The sequence below is a fragment of the Diaporthe citri genome (assembly GCF_014595645.1).
Source record: "Diaporthe citri strain NFHF-8-4 chromosome Unknown scaffold_3, whole genome shotgun sequence".
NCBI classification, from domain to species: domain Eukaryota; kingdom Fungi; phylum Ascomycota; class Sordariomycetes; order Diaporthales; family Diaporthaceae; genus Diaporthe; species Diaporthe citri.
In genome coordinates, this window is record NW_025064848.1 from 2,522,926 (window position 1) to 2,539,865 (window position 16,940).

At 38.7% G+C, this 16,940-nt stretch overlaps 4 protein-coding genes across 4 annotated transcripts; 3 read left to right on the forward strand and 1 right to left on the reverse strand.

Moving 5' to 3' along the window:
• Window positions 1-37: 37 nt before the first annotated feature.
• Window positions 38-754, forward strand: INS49_008301 (uncharacterized protein; the record flags this gene model as incomplete). The annotated part of the gene is made up of 2 exons (XM_043169045.1): window positions 38-103; window positions 167-754. 2 exons carry the CDS (start codon window positions 38-40, stop codon window positions 752-754), a joined length of 654 nt encoding a protein of 217 aa, XP_043026725.1.
• Window positions 755-1,286: 532 nt separating this feature from the next.
• Window positions 1,287-2,085, forward strand: INS49_008302 (uncharacterized protein; the record flags this gene model as incomplete). Its single annotated transcript, XM_043169046.1, has 3 exons — window positions 1,287-1,371; window positions 1,448-1,673; window positions 1,740-2,085. The coding sequence occupies 3 exons, from the start codon at window positions 1,287-1,289 to the stop codon at window positions 2,083-2,085; spliced, it is 657 nt and encodes a 218-aa protein (XP_043026726.1).
• A 3,351-nt stretch (window positions 2,086-5,436) lies between these two features.
• INS49_008303 (uncharacterized protein) lies at window positions 5,437-6,173 on the reverse strand (the record flags this gene model as incomplete). Its single annotated transcript, XM_043169047.1, has 3 exons — window positions 5,437-5,839; window positions 6,033-6,078; window positions 6,143-6,173. The coding sequence occupies 3 exons, from the start codon at window positions 6,171-6,173 to the stop codon at window positions 5,437-5,439; spliced, it is 480 nt and encodes a 159-aa protein (XP_043026727.1).
• Window positions 6,174-7,071: 898 nt separating this feature from the next.
• Window positions 7,072-7,632, forward strand: INS49_008304 (uncharacterized protein; the record flags this gene model as incomplete). The annotated part of the gene is made up of 3 exons (XM_043169048.1): window positions 7,072-7,129; window positions 7,201-7,517; window positions 7,573-7,632. The coding sequence occupies 3 exons, from the start codon at window positions 7,072-7,074 to the stop codon at window positions 7,630-7,632; spliced, it is 435 nt and encodes a 144-aa protein (XP_043026728.1).
• Window positions 7,633-16,940: the final 9,308 nt, after the last annotated feature.

Here is a 16,940-nt window from a genome sequence, read left to right on the forward strand (position 1 = left end):
GGCCGTGAATTGTGCTCCTCCGGCCCTCCCGTACACAATGGTGCCTCTTCCGCTGTTCAAGCTTGCTTCTTTGTTCGTCCGACATGTGTCCAAATATGGAGCCGTCAGTCCGCCCGTTGACAGCGATCCCTTCGAGCCGAATTAGTCTGACTGATCGGGAACGCAGAACCGGATCAAGTCACAAGCCCATGACCACCCTCAGTTTCGCGCGTTCGCTGCCAGATACGGCCAGAAGATTCACCAGCTTAACATGAGACTGTCCGTAGCGTTATTACGAGACGTGGATGCGGAACGGAAAGCCAAGGAGAAGGCTGAGGCACCAACTGTCAAGACAAAGGAGCAGGTGGAGAAGGAAGAGCAATTGAAGGCCAAGTACGGGTCAACGGCGGAGGGTGCCAGCCAGTGGAGGAACCCCCTGAGAACCAGCGTATGGAAACGGCGGTTCAAGCCCCTGCCCGAGGGAAAAGCTGTCGATCTGTTCGCAGATGTCATAGGAGATGGCTTTATTCTCCTCGTTGCCACGGCCCTGATCCTCTACGAGACCTGGCGCTCATCGATCAAACCGGACAAGAACAAGGAGATGATCGAGGAGCTGAACAAGCGCTTCGAGGAGCTGCAGCTCAGAGAAAAGGATCATGAGGAGGAGGAGAGGCGACAGCAGAGTAGGATACAACAGCTGGAGGAGGTACTGCGGAACTACAAAGACCCCAAGACCAAGCAGCCTTTACTTCCGTCACCCACACCAGCAATATGAGCCTCGCCCGCTCCGGGTACCTACGGGACTCCTACCCACGATTCCAGGGAAGCGGCAGGCGAAATGCAAGCTTCTCAAATAGGGTTGGCGGCTTGCGAAGCTCGCATCATGACCACCACAAGCTTGTAGATAAACTGTACGATACACACGTACCGGGGCAGTCAGCAGGAATCACCGAGGAAGGGACAAGCGTGACGGTGGGTTCAACTTGTGGGGAAGGAGCATGATCACTACTGAGCCCTGGGAAGGCTCGACAGTGCCTATGCTGTTCGGGCTTCTGCCTTCCCCCAGAAAAAGCTTGCGATACCAGAGTCCTAACACCACCCCTCTCTCACTGCGAAAGACCTCTGGGATGGAAGGGATCTAGTACTAGACAGAATCCCCCTCCTTGTTATCGCCTCTCTTCAATGCAAATAAAACTCCTCACCAAAATCGAGTTTCTTGCCTACTTTGGTCCCCCATGCACCGAGCCCGCTGAGTGTCGTGGCAGTCCGTTCCAGTCTTGGCCGGTTCCAACAGATTTGAGCGCACAATGTTCTGTACCTCGCTACGGAGGCGCAAGGAATGGGCACCTGTTGTTCATCGTCTGCTTCAGAATAAAAATCCCAAATTCAGAGGTGTGTATAGGATCCAAGGCATCCCAAACCGCTATTTTCTGGCAAGCGCGTGCTAACCGACCATTGGATACGTTAGAGAGCAAGCTCGATACTCACGATGTCAACCTGCCACTGCCCAGCCCTGGCGCACCTGGAACACGGTATCTGCGCTTCCTTCTTCTGTCACCGGCCGATCAGGATCCAACTGCCAGACGACAGCGCATCGAGCGACTCGAGAACCAGTCCGGTGGGAACGAAGCTGCCATCATATGGCTAGTAGAAGAAGGTGGCGATCAGTCCTCTTTCTTGCAGTTCCAGATTGAGTAAACGTCTTGCTCTTAAATGATTGTCTGTCTTGGAGGCACAAACTCACAGAATTCTACTACAAGGCTCGTCGATAGATTCGATATCCCGCTCCTTCCGCTCCGAAACATCGAGAGTCTGCCAGACACTCTCCACAGATTCCATCGTTCATTACTCCAAGGCAGCGCTTCTCAACAGAATTCTGCCCCCTCTCAAAGCATGGGAGCCATGCAGACGCTCCTTCCCTACAGCGGCCTCTCGCCTCCATTGCGCGAGCACACAACCAACGTCCTTACAGATCTGACAATGGGGTTTGCAAACCTAGCCAACATGACAGCCACTGAGACTGGGCAATTGGATCTCGCAGAATACCTCGACCAAGAGGAAGCACGGCGGGTCATCTTGTTCTGGACACACGAGTATCTGCTGTGATTGAGTTGAGCCAGGGGACAGCTCATTTCACCCGGGCCTTTTGCCGAGATACACTGCAAGACTGGAACTTGTTGCTTTTTTGTCCCACTGAACTGATAGGCAATCGTCACTTGCAAACTCCTCTCGTTGGCTCAACCCCGGCCTCGTAGAGGCCGTCCCGGCGAAGACAATATTCAAATACAAGCCTCCCACACCAAGTGACCGGAGACCAGATAGGGGTGTCACTCGAGAGAGCGGAAAACATCGGGCAGGGACAGATAACAAGAAAGATAGGGCTACCGCCCACATGTTCAAGCTTCCCTCCCAATTCCTCCGTGTATGCGTGTATGCGTGCGTATAGATACCTACCAAGGTGCATACTACACAATCCCAGTTGAAAAGCTTGAGCTGAGGCCAGTGAATTGAGGGAAAGAGATGTCGACACCAAGAGATTTCCTTGAGACATCTTGTGAACTCATACCCACCGGACGTTGAGACATGAAAATATTTTGGCGGCCGCCAGACGTTAATCAAAACTGGAGCATTCGATGCGGACACCTCGCCTTCAAGAACACATTCCGGCACGGCCCGACGGATGAATGCAGATAGCTGTTTGGGCATCGTCTCGCTCTGTCGAACCGGCTATCCCAAGTGTTGACAAGAATAGGAGCGGCTGACCACCTTGCAGAAGTCGACCCCATCGAGTGTTGATATGCAGTTTGACTCGAACACACGACGATAGCCTGCTCCATCCAGCCGCGTCGATGAGACTGCAAGAGGGGTTGTAAAGGACCTCGGTTAACCGGTTCATGACTTTTCCGGTCCAAACTGTGAGATCTAAGACGGTCCCCCGCGTGCCGTCGTTCACATCGGTCCACCGGGTGGCATCATGCGACTGCTCCAGTCTAGCGCCCTTATGGACCCAGAGCTTGCGATAAAGATTGATGGCCGGAACGCGACATTCACTGTCGTTGTCCGAGCATCGAATTGCGAACCGATAAGAGACGGCACAGCGCGGCAGCATGTTGAATGGTCCTACTCGGATTTGGGGTCCAAGAATGCTCCCATTTATAGATTGCTTGGAATCAAATAGTCTGCCAGGCTCACCGGCATCAATTGGCCACTTAGGGGCAAGATATGCGGTGACCACGGATGTCACGATGCGTCTCGCAGATCAAGGTCGGGCAGGGAGGTGGAAGTGAAGGCACAGTCTGCTGAGCTGATTGGTCGCTCCAGCGAGGCTGGTGTGCCCACCATGGAGCGGGTCGCCGTCCCGGCCCACACCCGTCCGAAATACCAATTGGCATCGTGGTGCAAGCGCTGGACTGGGTTGGCATTGGCTAGGCCTGTGCATAGTGGACCCCGATCGAGGTGGGGAACAAGTCATTGACTGGCAGGCCCTTTTCAGATCTTGCTCTGCAAGCCGCTGCGCTCTGCCAAGCTGCCACGTTCGACGTTCTGCTGGCTGCTGCTGCTGCTGCTTCTGCTGCTAATCAGCCGAGACTTTGTGAACTCTAACTTTATCTCCCGCCGTCGCTACGACCGCACAGAGCTTCTTGCGGCCTTGGTGATCGGCATCCGGTCACCGCCGGCAGACTGCTTGGCCTGGATTCTGCGGCCAAAATAGGGCAGAGGCCCGCTGCTGGGCTTCTGACCGCCCAGCGATAGAAAGTCCCTTCAAGTCAGGTCATGAGTCCACAAGGCTAACATAGCATCGGTCGACTTCGTTCAGAGCGTGTGGCTTTTCGTTCGATCTCATGAGTGATCGCTGCGTCGGCCCTCTCACTTGCAAAATGGTCCAAACAAGATCAGGACGAATAATGTTTCCGTCCGACCTGCGCCTGGTGGGATCGAAAGTTCGAACGGTGCAGATTTACTTTGAGGCGTCCAGGGCCATCTCGGGACTCTTGGGCTGAAGTGATCCGAGCTGCAAAATCCAAAGAACAATGGACGGTTTTCTAGACGCAAAGCATGTGTGCTCTTGCCCTGACCCACAGTTCGCTGTGCCCCCGACTTGCATGCCTGCACGGCTCGTCCTCGACGGGACGAGGACGAGACGTTACCTGACCACAGGGAAGAGCCTGGTATCCTGTCACATCACTGCTGGACATGCTGAGCACTGCTCTACTCTACCCAGCTATGTACCTTGCCGCGTGGCCAAGTATGGAACGCGACTTTGCTGTGTAGGGGAGAGTCTCAGGCAGTGCGGCTCTGGGAGGATCCGAACTAGCGTCCCCTGTTTCGGGGCACCCCGCTACCAATTGGTCGGCCGACCTGTCAGACCCAACTTTATCCTCGAAATGGGCCCAAAGCGTTGGAGGCGCACTCTTTGAGTCTCCTAAAACGGCCTCTGCCTCAGCCTCCCAGTGCTGGTCTCGGCGAAACAGCTATCTGTCTGATCGTCTGTCGCATGAAGCCTGGCGCCTGAAAAGGGCTTAGCAGACTATCGCATCAATCATGGGACGACTGATCTTTCAACTCTAGATCTATGTCTGATGAACTCCTCAGTGGCGTCGAGCCACTACCGCAGCCTTGGACGGGAGCCCGGACGAGACGAGCCTCAACCGCTCTCTCCAACTCCCCGCACAGCAGCCGACGTGCACTAGCGAGACGCCTTGGTGAGACGGCCAAATTGAAAGGGATTCAACGTCTGGAATGCAGCACCTTGGGCGTCATTTATCATGGTGGCTCTGGTTCCGAAGCGTCTTGAGGCGTCTCGTCCCGACGCCGGTTGCGACACCGAGGCGACACCAGGGCCACCCAGCGAGCTGGCAGACGATAGCATGTGCGCAGTCAATTGTGGGTCACAGTGCAGTTGGAAAAGGCCGAACGCAACAGAGGCTCGAGAGAGGATACAACACTCGCGAGGTTGAAGTCGTCGGCACTCGTGGACAGCAGGCCGCAATGATCACCCACTACCACTCCGTGACAGTGACGAGAACGACCTGCCGACATGGCCTGGCGAGGTCCAGCCCCATGAGCTGGCAAAAATGGCCCGAACAGGCAAGGAGTACTTCCAAGTATTGGCAAAGCATCACGGTGTGGCTGCCTGCATGCATGCGGCGTCCCTTCCCCTTCCAGGACCATGCTCCATGGTCCCCATTGTGCCTCGACTGCTGTCGCTCGGCAACCGCACACGTGAAGCACGAGAGTAACCTGGAACGACCCCTCAAGCAACGGCATGTCCAGGGTTGCCAGGGCGAGACCCCTGAACCCAGCTTGCAGCCTCGCAGCAGGGGCTGGTCCTGGCCCCTGGCCGGGCAGGGGCCTGATTGGACTGTTCCCCCGTCTCTACGCGCCGTGCTACACTGCACGCTATCTGATGTTCTGCCAATCACCTCAGACGAAGACCTTTGCCGCTCGTCTTGCACATCAGATTTCCCACCGCAATAACCGTCGTCTCCCCTCCCAGTCCCCAATGGTTCCGAGGTGTGCGTTGCCGCCGAGGCTGATGCCGTCTCTTGGAGAACCAGCTGCCTTGCTGATTGGGCCTCTTGCATACAAATCGCATGGTTCTCGCCTGTGGGGCTGGGCAGGCAAGACCATCACGGCCTCCTCCAGCTCCTCCAGCCCCTCTCCGCCGTCGAGCATCGCCTCACCGTTGCTCGGCAGACTCGCGAGGTACTTGCCGCTGGAGGTCAGGTGGCAGAGATCCTCAAGGCTCACGAGTAGTGTAGCCGCTGCGTGCTCATCAGAATCCTCCAGAAATGGGTCCCAAGTGGCGGTCTCTGGGACGGTCTCCGATACAAGCTCTTCGAAGCGGCCGTGGCCGTGGCTTGACGTTGATGAGACTCGGACGAGTCAAACTACGTCTCGTTTGGCGCGGGGCCTCTCACCACGAGAAATAATGCCCTTGTACCTCTTGCCCACTCGAAAATAATCGATGTACATGCGTAGTGCAGTACACCCCTGCGAGTGGACTCCCATCCGTGTCCCTCCCTGCACTCTTCCTTGGCCCTGGCACGTACCCGTGGTACTTGCATGCATAGGCCTCCTCATACGTCTTGACCCGCACTTTCTCATGTCACTCTTAAACCTGCATGTCCCGCACCCGCGAAGATCAAGCGAGCTCTCTTACATGCCAAAAAGGTCGACCCTGCCTCAAACATCTAGCTTCCCCTGCCTCAGACCTCCGTCTTGTCTGATCTTCAACCCCATATCAATGCGAAGGAGCCTCAAGCCCTGCCTCGTACCGGCGAAAGCGCACTGTTGACCTCATCTCGACTGACCTACCTTGGCTTCGCCGCGAGCATCAAACAACGCCATCCCATCACCACAGAGAGGGCGTTCACTCCACTTCTGGCCACAAGGCGTGGACCAAACCCCTTGATGATACCGTTCATAAGCCATCGTCTCCACCTCCTAGGTCTGTGTCGATCAAGCTTAATGTTGCTCGGATGCCAGCCGTCATCATAGACCGGATCTCAAGAACCTGGGCCTCCGACGAAGACGTACCAGCATCAAGCCAGAAACATTCGATACCCTCCCCAGTCGGTTCCCAAAGACAACTGATACACACCCTTCGGGCCGGGCTTGTGCCCACAGGGCATAGACCACTCGGCATACCAAGACCAGGCAATATAGTCTTGCTTGGCCCCGGTGGCCGCTCATCGTCTCACACATCTTGCACCTGTTCCTTCCTTCCCTTTCGATAGTGTGGCAACAGTTTGTCGATAGCCTTCTTTCATATCGACAACCTGCACATCATCCCTACAGAGCGAGTCCGGTCACTCGTCTCTCCTTACTTATTCACTTGTAATAATATCGACAGTCGACGCTGGTGCCGTGGAGGACTTTGTTGAGCGGGTCCAATTTCTCTCGTTCTAATCCGAATTGGAGCGTATCCGATCTCAGCTTGCAAAGACATATACAACAACCACCGATCAGTACCACGAGGCAGAGCAATCTTGGACGAGTTAGGCAGAGCAATCTTGGACGAGTTAGGCAGAAAGAGCTTGGGAGCGGAGGCAATATTCCTGGGGAAGTTGCAACGTTTACGAATCCACGATGGGAAGACTTATTAAGAACCACTGGGCGAGGCTCATCATCCTCACTGCCGGAGCTTGTGAGTTCAACCACCCCGCTCGACGCGACAAATTGCTTGTTTCATTGGGCATGCGCTGATATTTCTCTCAGACCAGATCGCTGCGGCAATCGAGGCATTTTTCTGGCCCAAGATTTTCTGGGACTTCGCCACCAAGACCCTGGATGCGGCCGTGAAGCCCTTTCCGACGCTCCAGATTATCAATCTAGTGATGGGGATATGGGTGATGGCATGGGAATGGCCACTATCGTTCATCGCCGGCACGGCAATCCACCGAAGCTTGGAGGCTCGCCTAGCTTTCCTGCCCCTTGCAGCACTTGCCGCCGTCTTGACGTACCAAGGGACAAACGCCGCCTTGTACTATCTGGTCGCCATGGTCGTTGAATTCTGGGCATTTTCTGAGGGCGAGGTATGTTTGGACTCCATCAGCTACACGAGGACACGGAGACTGACCGAGTACACAGGTTATATGTGCCAAGCCATGGACACTACCAAAACGAGGCGGTGGAGCTCAATCGGCGTAGACAATTCATAAATCCGAGTCCGTCCCACACGATACAGCCATCGACTCGGTCACCGGCAAACCCCGTCATCACGAGAGAGATACGGGGTCAGCCGTTCCAATGGGGAACTTGACGCTGAGATACTGCTCAGCAACAGCAGACTTCGTTATCGGAAATTTACCGCGATGGCGGCACAGGGGCTTTGGACAAGCTGGGACGACCTCATGGGCGCAAATGATTAGGGACGGGCAGGAGGCACGCCAGGAAATACCCATTTTTCATCACGACATCAGTCACCATCACGACGGGGATGTTCACGACCAACAGAGGAGGTCTTATTATTTCATTATTAGCATGATTTGAGCCCACCTTGACTGGTACAGCGGGTGAGGCTCACGTCAAATTCATCATGGAATTTTAGCGTTCCTCTCACTGCCGTCCACAGATTTAACTCGAGTGAGCCGCTGGGTGGATTGATTAGACGAATTGGGGGCTCCAGAGAGGCGACTAGCAGCGCTACCAGAGTTTGCCATCTGAAGAGATGGGACGGGGCGGGTCGACAGTGGTAGAGTGGTTCCCCCTTTTGCCAACGCACCCACGGTTCCTCCCGTTTCAGGACCTGTGTATTTTGACACGCGGCAGGCTAGGCAGCACAAGGTCAAGGGCCAGCACGTTTAGGCGTCGCCGCCGCCGGCGGTCGACCCTCCCGCAAGGAGAGGGAGGCTTGTACCAGCCTCCCGCATGCGAAACTGGTACGAAACGGGTGCCCTGGCGCTAAGAAGGCTGACATAATTCTTGTCCAACATTCATCCATCCTTTGCCTACCCCTGCCCTTCCGCACCTGGCTCGCCTGCCGGCTGACCGCCGGCACCCCTAAAACTGAGAGAGTGTGTCTGCAGAGTCTATGTGCGCACAGGTCATGAGTTCGTATGTTGTTGAGTTTTTTTGAGCCTCATGCCGCATGCGGGAGTATGCAAATGTCCGTGCAGTCGGATACTTATTCATGCTATCGGGACGGGAATTATATGGGTCCTCTTCCAGGGGATTGACAAATGCTGGCTGGCTGGCTGGCTGTGCCCCCCCCCCCCTCTGTCATGCCGTCTCTATCGATAGGGTTCGCCCGCCTCCCCAGTCCCGCCCAGACTTCTTCCAGGTTTCGTCTGTGGCCACGCTACTTGTAAGGAAGGAGCACCGTACAGACCCCTTATAGGCATTGATAAGTAGTCCTCAGCCCCTCGGCCCTTCGGCACAAACTTAGACAAAATCATAACTAGAAACTGAATATAACCCTCTTATTACAGAACTCCTTAATAACTTGGCTTGAATAACGGGAATTAAATGCCAGCCGATAACCACTATAAACATAGCCTTGTTTAATAAGATAATAAAAGTATTACTATAGATTTATTATTAATTTTTAATTACTTACTTTGCTTTTGCATAACCATCTTAATACTTATTTATTTAAATTATTTAATTATATAGCTTTATAAAACTTTATAGTTAAACTTAAATAATTGCATGCTTAATAGCTTTTATAATTTTATTACCTATTTAGGTCTTTATATATTATAAAGATTTAGAATAATAAGCTTAAATATGCTTATTTTTTACAGCCTACCTTTAATAAAAATAATTTAATTCCTTAAGGCGAAATTTATTAGCCGCAGAATTAATTAATAAAGTAAAAAAGCTTTTTTATATTTCTTGCTTATTAATGGGCGCTCTTACTGCTTGGATTCTTTTTAATGTTTAATTCTTAAGCCGCTTTTTTAATTAGCTAAATGCTGCTTTTTGGTGATTTATTATATGTATTAATTAAAATGTAATTTCCTTAAATACTTAAGCATTATTAAATAATAAATTTATTAAGTTTGCCATTATCTTTAAGAGTTTCCCTTAAAAATATACCGCTTATATTAATATATAATTAAGATTTTAGCTTTCTTTTACGTTTAAAGAGGAATGATAAAATGAAATTAAAAGGCCTTGAATTTAATAATAATAATATAGCATTATTTATGGCTAAAGATACCGCTAACCTTATTATATAAGTAATAGCATAGCTTTATAATTAGCAAAACTAAAATTTTGCATATTTAATTGCTATAATGTTTATAAATGCATTAATTTCTTAAATCTATATTTAAGCTAAGCCTATGTAAAATAGCGTTAATAAATGTTTTAGCATTTAGCTAGCGGATATTAGCTATTTTTGCCTTTATAAGCATATTAATTTAGGTATTTAATTTAATAAAAAGATTATAAAGTATTTTAATATCTTTTATTTTATTAAGCATTTAAAGTATATTAAATAAGTTTATTTTATAAATAATATTTATTAAGTTTAGTCTTAATATCTTTTAAAGGATGCATTTAAATAGCACTTTTATATCTTAATTAATAATAATTACTAGCTGCTTAAAATAGTGATAATTTAAGTAATTTATAATAAGTTAAAATTACGTTTCGCTAAGTTCTTCTTAAATATTATGGCCAATTTTAAAATAAATTACTTATCTTTTTATTAAGTTATAAAGAAATAAGATATTACTTTATTTTTTAAATTATTATTATAAATGTAAAGGCTTGCAATATAAAGCTTTTTATATAGCTAATTGCTGCATTTAAATTACTTGCTCTTAAAATTAAGTTTAAACTTTAAAAATTTAATAAAGCGATAATATTAAAAAGCTTTTTAAATAATGTTTAAAATCACGAAAGTATAATTCTTAACCTAGCTTAATAATAATATTTATTTGCTTAAAATATTATTTATTCTTATTAACTTATATTTGCCTATAAAGGCAAGTTAAATGTTCTTTATGCCTTATAATATCTACCTTTATAGCCTTAGCAATGGCAATTATAGCAATGCTTTTAAGCGCAGCTACTTTAAGCTTTTTTGCAATATAATTAACTATATATAGCTAATTAAACTTAAAATTAATTTTAACTATCGGTTTAATTAGCTAATTAAGGCTAAATTTAAAATGCTAAATATAATTAATCTTAGCTATTACTAAATTAATATATCGCATGGCATTAATAATAGGATAAGTAGCAATAACCCACTTAATAATAGCTATAGCCAAAAGATTACCGATAATAGCTTATCCCAGAAAATCATTGCCTGCCCGCCCCGTAAGCTCTATTTACTGTTAAACTATATTAATGAAATTAACCCCATTAGGCTTATTATAGCGAGTTTACAGACTTTATAAAGCAATTTAATACGCCCATATATTAATTACCTTTAATTAAGGAAGTTTTAAATAAAAAGTTCTTTATAAATATAGCCGCTAAGGCTTTTAATTATCCCTTTAAGGAAGCGTTTCCCATTAATAACTATAATAATTACCTAAACATTGCCTTTTTTAGCATATTAGCATTATTACTATCTATTTGCCGTTATTGCATTAAGTATTTTCATAGCAATAATTTGCTAATAAATTATATTTACTCTATTTATTTTAAAAAGCTTTAGCCTTAATAAAGATAAATATTAATGGCTTTTGCAGCTAAGGCGGAGATTATTAGCCTACTAAATAATTAAGGCTTAAACAGCATATTAAAAAATGCCCTAAAGTAGCTAGTAAAAAACTAAAAGGCCTTAATATTTCATTAAATATTATAAGGGGTGTAAAGATAATTTAATTATTAATAAAGGTTAACTTAAAACTTGGAATAGGATTTAATTTTTGCTTTTAAACTTATTTGCATTTTTTTATTTAATTGCCATTTAAATTATCGTTAAATATTTGCAGTAATATTGGTTATAATTAAATAATAGCAGATAAATAATAATTATAATAAAATTATTCCTTTCTACCAATTTATAAATGCGTATCTTTGCTATAATTACGCAAACTTAAAATAAAAATTTATAAGTTATATAATTATATACTTATGCCATTATAATTCCTAGGAAAATATATTAACCGCGGAATTGCAGTAATTGCTTTATTTACTTGCAAAGTCTTTATAGTTAAAGACTTAAAGGTTAATATGCTTATTAGCATGAATGCTATGGAATTAAAGGGTTTTAATATTATTAATTTAAAAGGATACGTTAATATTAACTCCTGCTATATTTAAATTCCCATGAAAATAAAAAATTATAGCCACTTGGTAAAGGCTAGGGTATTTACCATGCAATATATTATTATATTATTTAAATTAGCTATTTATCTTTCCATTAAATATTACTTGCATACTAATGATATTTAAAACTTAATGTTTACCTTTGCATTAACCCAATTTAGCGCTTATGCTTTCCTTATAAATATCCATCTAGCTTATGTAATTATTAAGAATAAAATAAATAAGCCTATTATTATACTTAATAAAATATTTATAAGATACTTATATTCTTTAAACCCGCAATGCTAAATTTATGCCATTAATAAAAATAATAAGGCTATATTCATAGCCTTTTATAAATCCTTAAATTCTTAATATTTAAAAATAATGCCGTTAAATAACTTTTAAATATATACCTTAATAAGCATTAATATATTTTCCAACCTAAACTTTATTAATTAAGATAAGCTTTTAAGTTTTCTTAATAAAAATATAAATATCTTTAAAAATAAAGGTTAAGCCAAAGCTTTATAAAATAAATGGCTTAAGGTTTGCCTTAGGTAAAATTAGCAAGATATAATTTTAAAAAAATATAAAGTTTACTTTATAACTTTAAAGAATGCTAAGGTTGTTAATAAAACTTTAAATAAATTATAAGCTGCTAAAAAAATTAAATAAATAATTTAATTCATTCCCTTTTCTTTCTTTATATTTATTATTTAGCAAATTATGCTAAATAATACTTAAAAAGGTTGTATAGTAATTAATATTTAAGAATTAAACCGTATGTTAAATTCTTAATATATACCTTATGAAAAGCTAGGATTAAATTTTCTTAAAGATTATAAATGTAAAATATATCATGGTTTTCAATGTTATTGCTTTCTTTTATTAATAATGAATTTATTTTAAATCTTAATGGATATTTATTATTATAATAGCTTGTGAATAATTTATATTTAATTGCGCTATTATGGGATATTATAGCAGCCTAGCTTATATATAATAATAAATAAATTGGCTTTTTAAAGATATATTTATTAAAGCATATATTAATAATATAGTTATTGCTATGAATGGCTTTTTGCAAAATTATATTAATAATATTTATTTAGTTTTTAATTAATTGCAATAAAAGAATATTTTAATGGGCTTAAAAAAATCTTATTTTGCAGTATTAATAGCTATTATGCTTAGCCATTATATTAATTCTTTTAGCTTCTTTATAATTAAAGAATGCTTAAAGGCTGTTAAAGCCTTGGAATTTCCCTACTTATTAAAGGATTTAAAATATTTTATTAGCCTTGCAGGTTATATAAGATATAATATTTTGCGTTTTATAATAAAGATTAAGCCTTTTAAATAATGAAAGATAAATTTCCATTAATTAAATGCCTTAATAAAGCTAAAGGGTAAAACAGCTTAAGAGAATTAAATAAAATGAATTATATTTGCCTTACTTAGCAATGCAAAGAAAGCTGCCTTTAATATTATAAAATAAGACTTAATTAAGTTTATATCCGTTGTATATTTTAATTTAAAAAGGCATTTATTTATTAATTTTAATATATCTATGTTTAAAATTAAAGTATAAGTTTACCATATAGCGAACTTAGCTGTAAGGAAACTTATAAAAGATAGCTGTGTTATTATATACCCATTATAAACTTTAATTAAAATAATTATATACCTTAGCCGTACTTTATTCTCTATAAAATGCCGATATTAGGTTATAAAAATGAAACTTCTTGGCTATATATAGGTACTTAAAAAATATTAATATTGAATTAATATTACTAAGCATTATCTTATGATTTGCATAAATTACTTAGCAATTCTCGCCCTTTTTAAATAACTTAATATTATTAACTTTATTATAGCCTTAATAGATAATAAGAAATTAATTTATGCCCTTAAATATATTAGCGCCTTTAAAATTAATTTATTATATAAATTAAGAAGAGAAAATGTTATGCTAAATGCATTATTGCATATATCGTTATTAAATGTGTTGCTGTTAACTAAAGATAGTGGATTGGATGTTTTCTTGAATAATTAAGATGAATATTAATTGTTTTTCTTAAAAATGTGTTTAATAGCCTTTATAATACCTTTAAAATTAAATTTATAAAATAAAAATGTGCATATTAAAATGTTTCCTGACTTTTATAAGCGCCTTTAAAATAGTTATTAAATAAACCCTTAATGGGCAAGAATTTTGGATATAATATAGCGAAATAATGCTTTTTGTAAAAATAAAGCTATCCTTTTATTTAAAATTCGCTTTAGCCTTATTTAAAAAATATTAAATAAAGATAAAACTTTTTATCTTTATATTCCTTAATTATATATAATTAAAATCTTAAAACTTACTTATATAAGTAGTTATTATAATTATGCTTAACTTAGCGAATTCCTTTAGCCTTTTTGCATTAAAAAACTATATTTTAAGCTATGTAAATTTACTTGCTATTGCTTTAATTGCTAAGTTTTTAATATTAAAAGATATAAAGCTTATGGGAGCTTATAATCATTACTTAGCCCATTATATTTATATTATTGGATTATAATGGACTTTATTTTTAAATTTCCCTTAATAAAAGGCTATGATTATATCCTTTTAATAATTTATAAATTCTTAAAGGACTTATTGCTAGTGCTTAAAAAATTAATATGAAAAGCTATAAAATGGGCCTTTTTTTTGCTATAATACTTGCTTTAAAGTAATTAAAGCTATTTAAAAGTTATCTTTTTAAACTAAAACCCTAAATTCTTATTAAGCATTTAATTATTAATATAGAAATTATTTAAAATAAAGCTGCTTTATATAACTACGTACTATTTATAAATTAACGGCTAGTTAAAAAGGATAATATAGATTATTAAATCTACGCTTTGCTACTTTATTTATGGCCTTAATGATTTATGAAAATAATTGGATATTTTGCTATAAATATAATTTAAATATTATAATAGCAAATCTTAAGCAATTAGGACTTCCTTAAATGAAATTATTAAAGGCTTTATTTTAAATAATGTTTTAAATATTATTGCAAATTAAGTGCCTTATTAACTATTAAATCTTCCTTAAAGCTGTATTCATATATATAATGCCCTGGTACTTGCGGTAATAATAATAAAAGTATACTTTAATAAATAATATTTTATATAATTCTTTAAAGTTAAAGCATAAGTATTATTTTAATTATATAAAGAATATGGAATTTTATAAGATGTTAATTATAAATATAAATTATAATATGCAAGCCTTTTTAAAGTTATGGAAAGAATTGGCCGTTTTACATATTAACTTAACTTTCCATATATATAAAAGTTAAAGTATGATGTTGTTTTTATTAATTACCTTAAGCCATACTCTTTAAATTTGTTTAATTAAGATATACCTTAAATTAAACTTATTTAAATTAAAGATTATATAAAGCGTATAATTAATTAATAATACTTAGGATTAAAGGATATAAAATATTTTATTAAATATGTTGGATTAAGACCTAAATTTTAAGAATAAATAACCTTGCTATAATTAGGATTTAATGCATAATTGCTGCTTAATGAATTTACCTATAAATAATTATTTATTATAAACTTAATATAGTAATTATTATTAATAATTGCTATTAATAATTGCTATAATAACTTATAATGATATTTGTTTAAAAACTTTAAATGAAAAAATGAAATAAATATAGCATTACTTAAAGCATAATTTTGGTTTTCTTTTAGGAATTATAAACTTCTTCCTTTTTTTTATTTTTTTATTTATTTTTATTTAATAAAAGATATACTTAAGATGGCCTTATAATTTAAGCCTATTATTAATGGTAATGATAAAAGGAGATAAGAGTAAAAAGCTATTTAAAAATAAACTTAAATGGCGTAAATTTAAAGCAAAGCGCTAAGTTATAAATTTTTTTTAAAATCCAAAGCCCTAAATTAAAAACATTAACAACATTATATATTAAGATAATTAAGTTAGCTTAATGATTATTGCAAAAGACTTGCATACTATATTATAAATAATTCTTAATTTTAATAGGGTTAAAATTAATAAACTTAATAAGGTTATGAATTTCCTTACCTTTATCCATTTAATATAAGAGTAAAAATATAATAAAAAGCTCCCGCAATTTATTAAAAGGCATAAGAAAAAGGAATATAAGTAATAAATATATATTTATAATGAATTACAGGATATTGCTAATAAAAAATTTAGTTAATATCTTTTTTACGTAAATATAAAGATAAATTAACTAACTAAAAAAGCCTTAATTTTACTATATTCTTTATAATACTTATTTAATATAATAAATTATAATACTTTTTTTTTAAGCTAAATCTTAATTTAAATTTAAAGGATTCTTAAGTAAAAGCGATTTTAATAAAAATGCTAAAGCCGCTAAATCTATATATAATGAAATTAAAGAAAACCTACTTAAAAAACTACCTTCCCTTAATAATTATTTCTTTAATAGTGATTTTAATATCTTTATTATATTATCTTAAATTAAAGAATATAATTTATTAAAAAAAACCAATTAAAAAAAATTTAATATAATGCTTATAGCAAGTTTGCAACGCAACCTAAAGAAGATAAAGTTTAATATATCCTTATAATTTATTATATCTTTTATTAATAATGCAATAACTTATTAATTTATGCTATCTTCCTTACTTATAATAAAACACGCTAATATTTATTTATATTCCTTATTAATAGCGCTTTTACCTTTAATAAAATAGCAAAAATATAAGTAATATAAAATGGAAAACATTAAATTTGCTATTAAAGTTAATAAATAGCAAGCCTAAATTGCAAAATTATAATTAAAAAACATTAAATTAAATATTTAACGGAATTTATTTTAAATGCAACTTAACTTTAACATTATATATATTATTAGCTTAAAAAATTAATTAACTAAGAAGAATAAATAAATTAATATCTTAAAAGGTAGCTATTATACTTTATTTATTAAAATAATTATAAATAAATTTAATATCTTCCTTGCCATTTAAAATATTATAAATATTATTATTAAATTACTTAATAATAAATATACTTTTAAGTTAAAACTTTTTATAAATAACTTTAAATTAGGTAAAAATGCAAAAGCAGTTAATTATAAAGAATATAATAAATTATAAAATAAACCTTAAAATAACTTTAACGCTTTAAAAAATGGAAATAAAGATTGTAAGGAAGATAGAGATAATTTAAGCTTAAT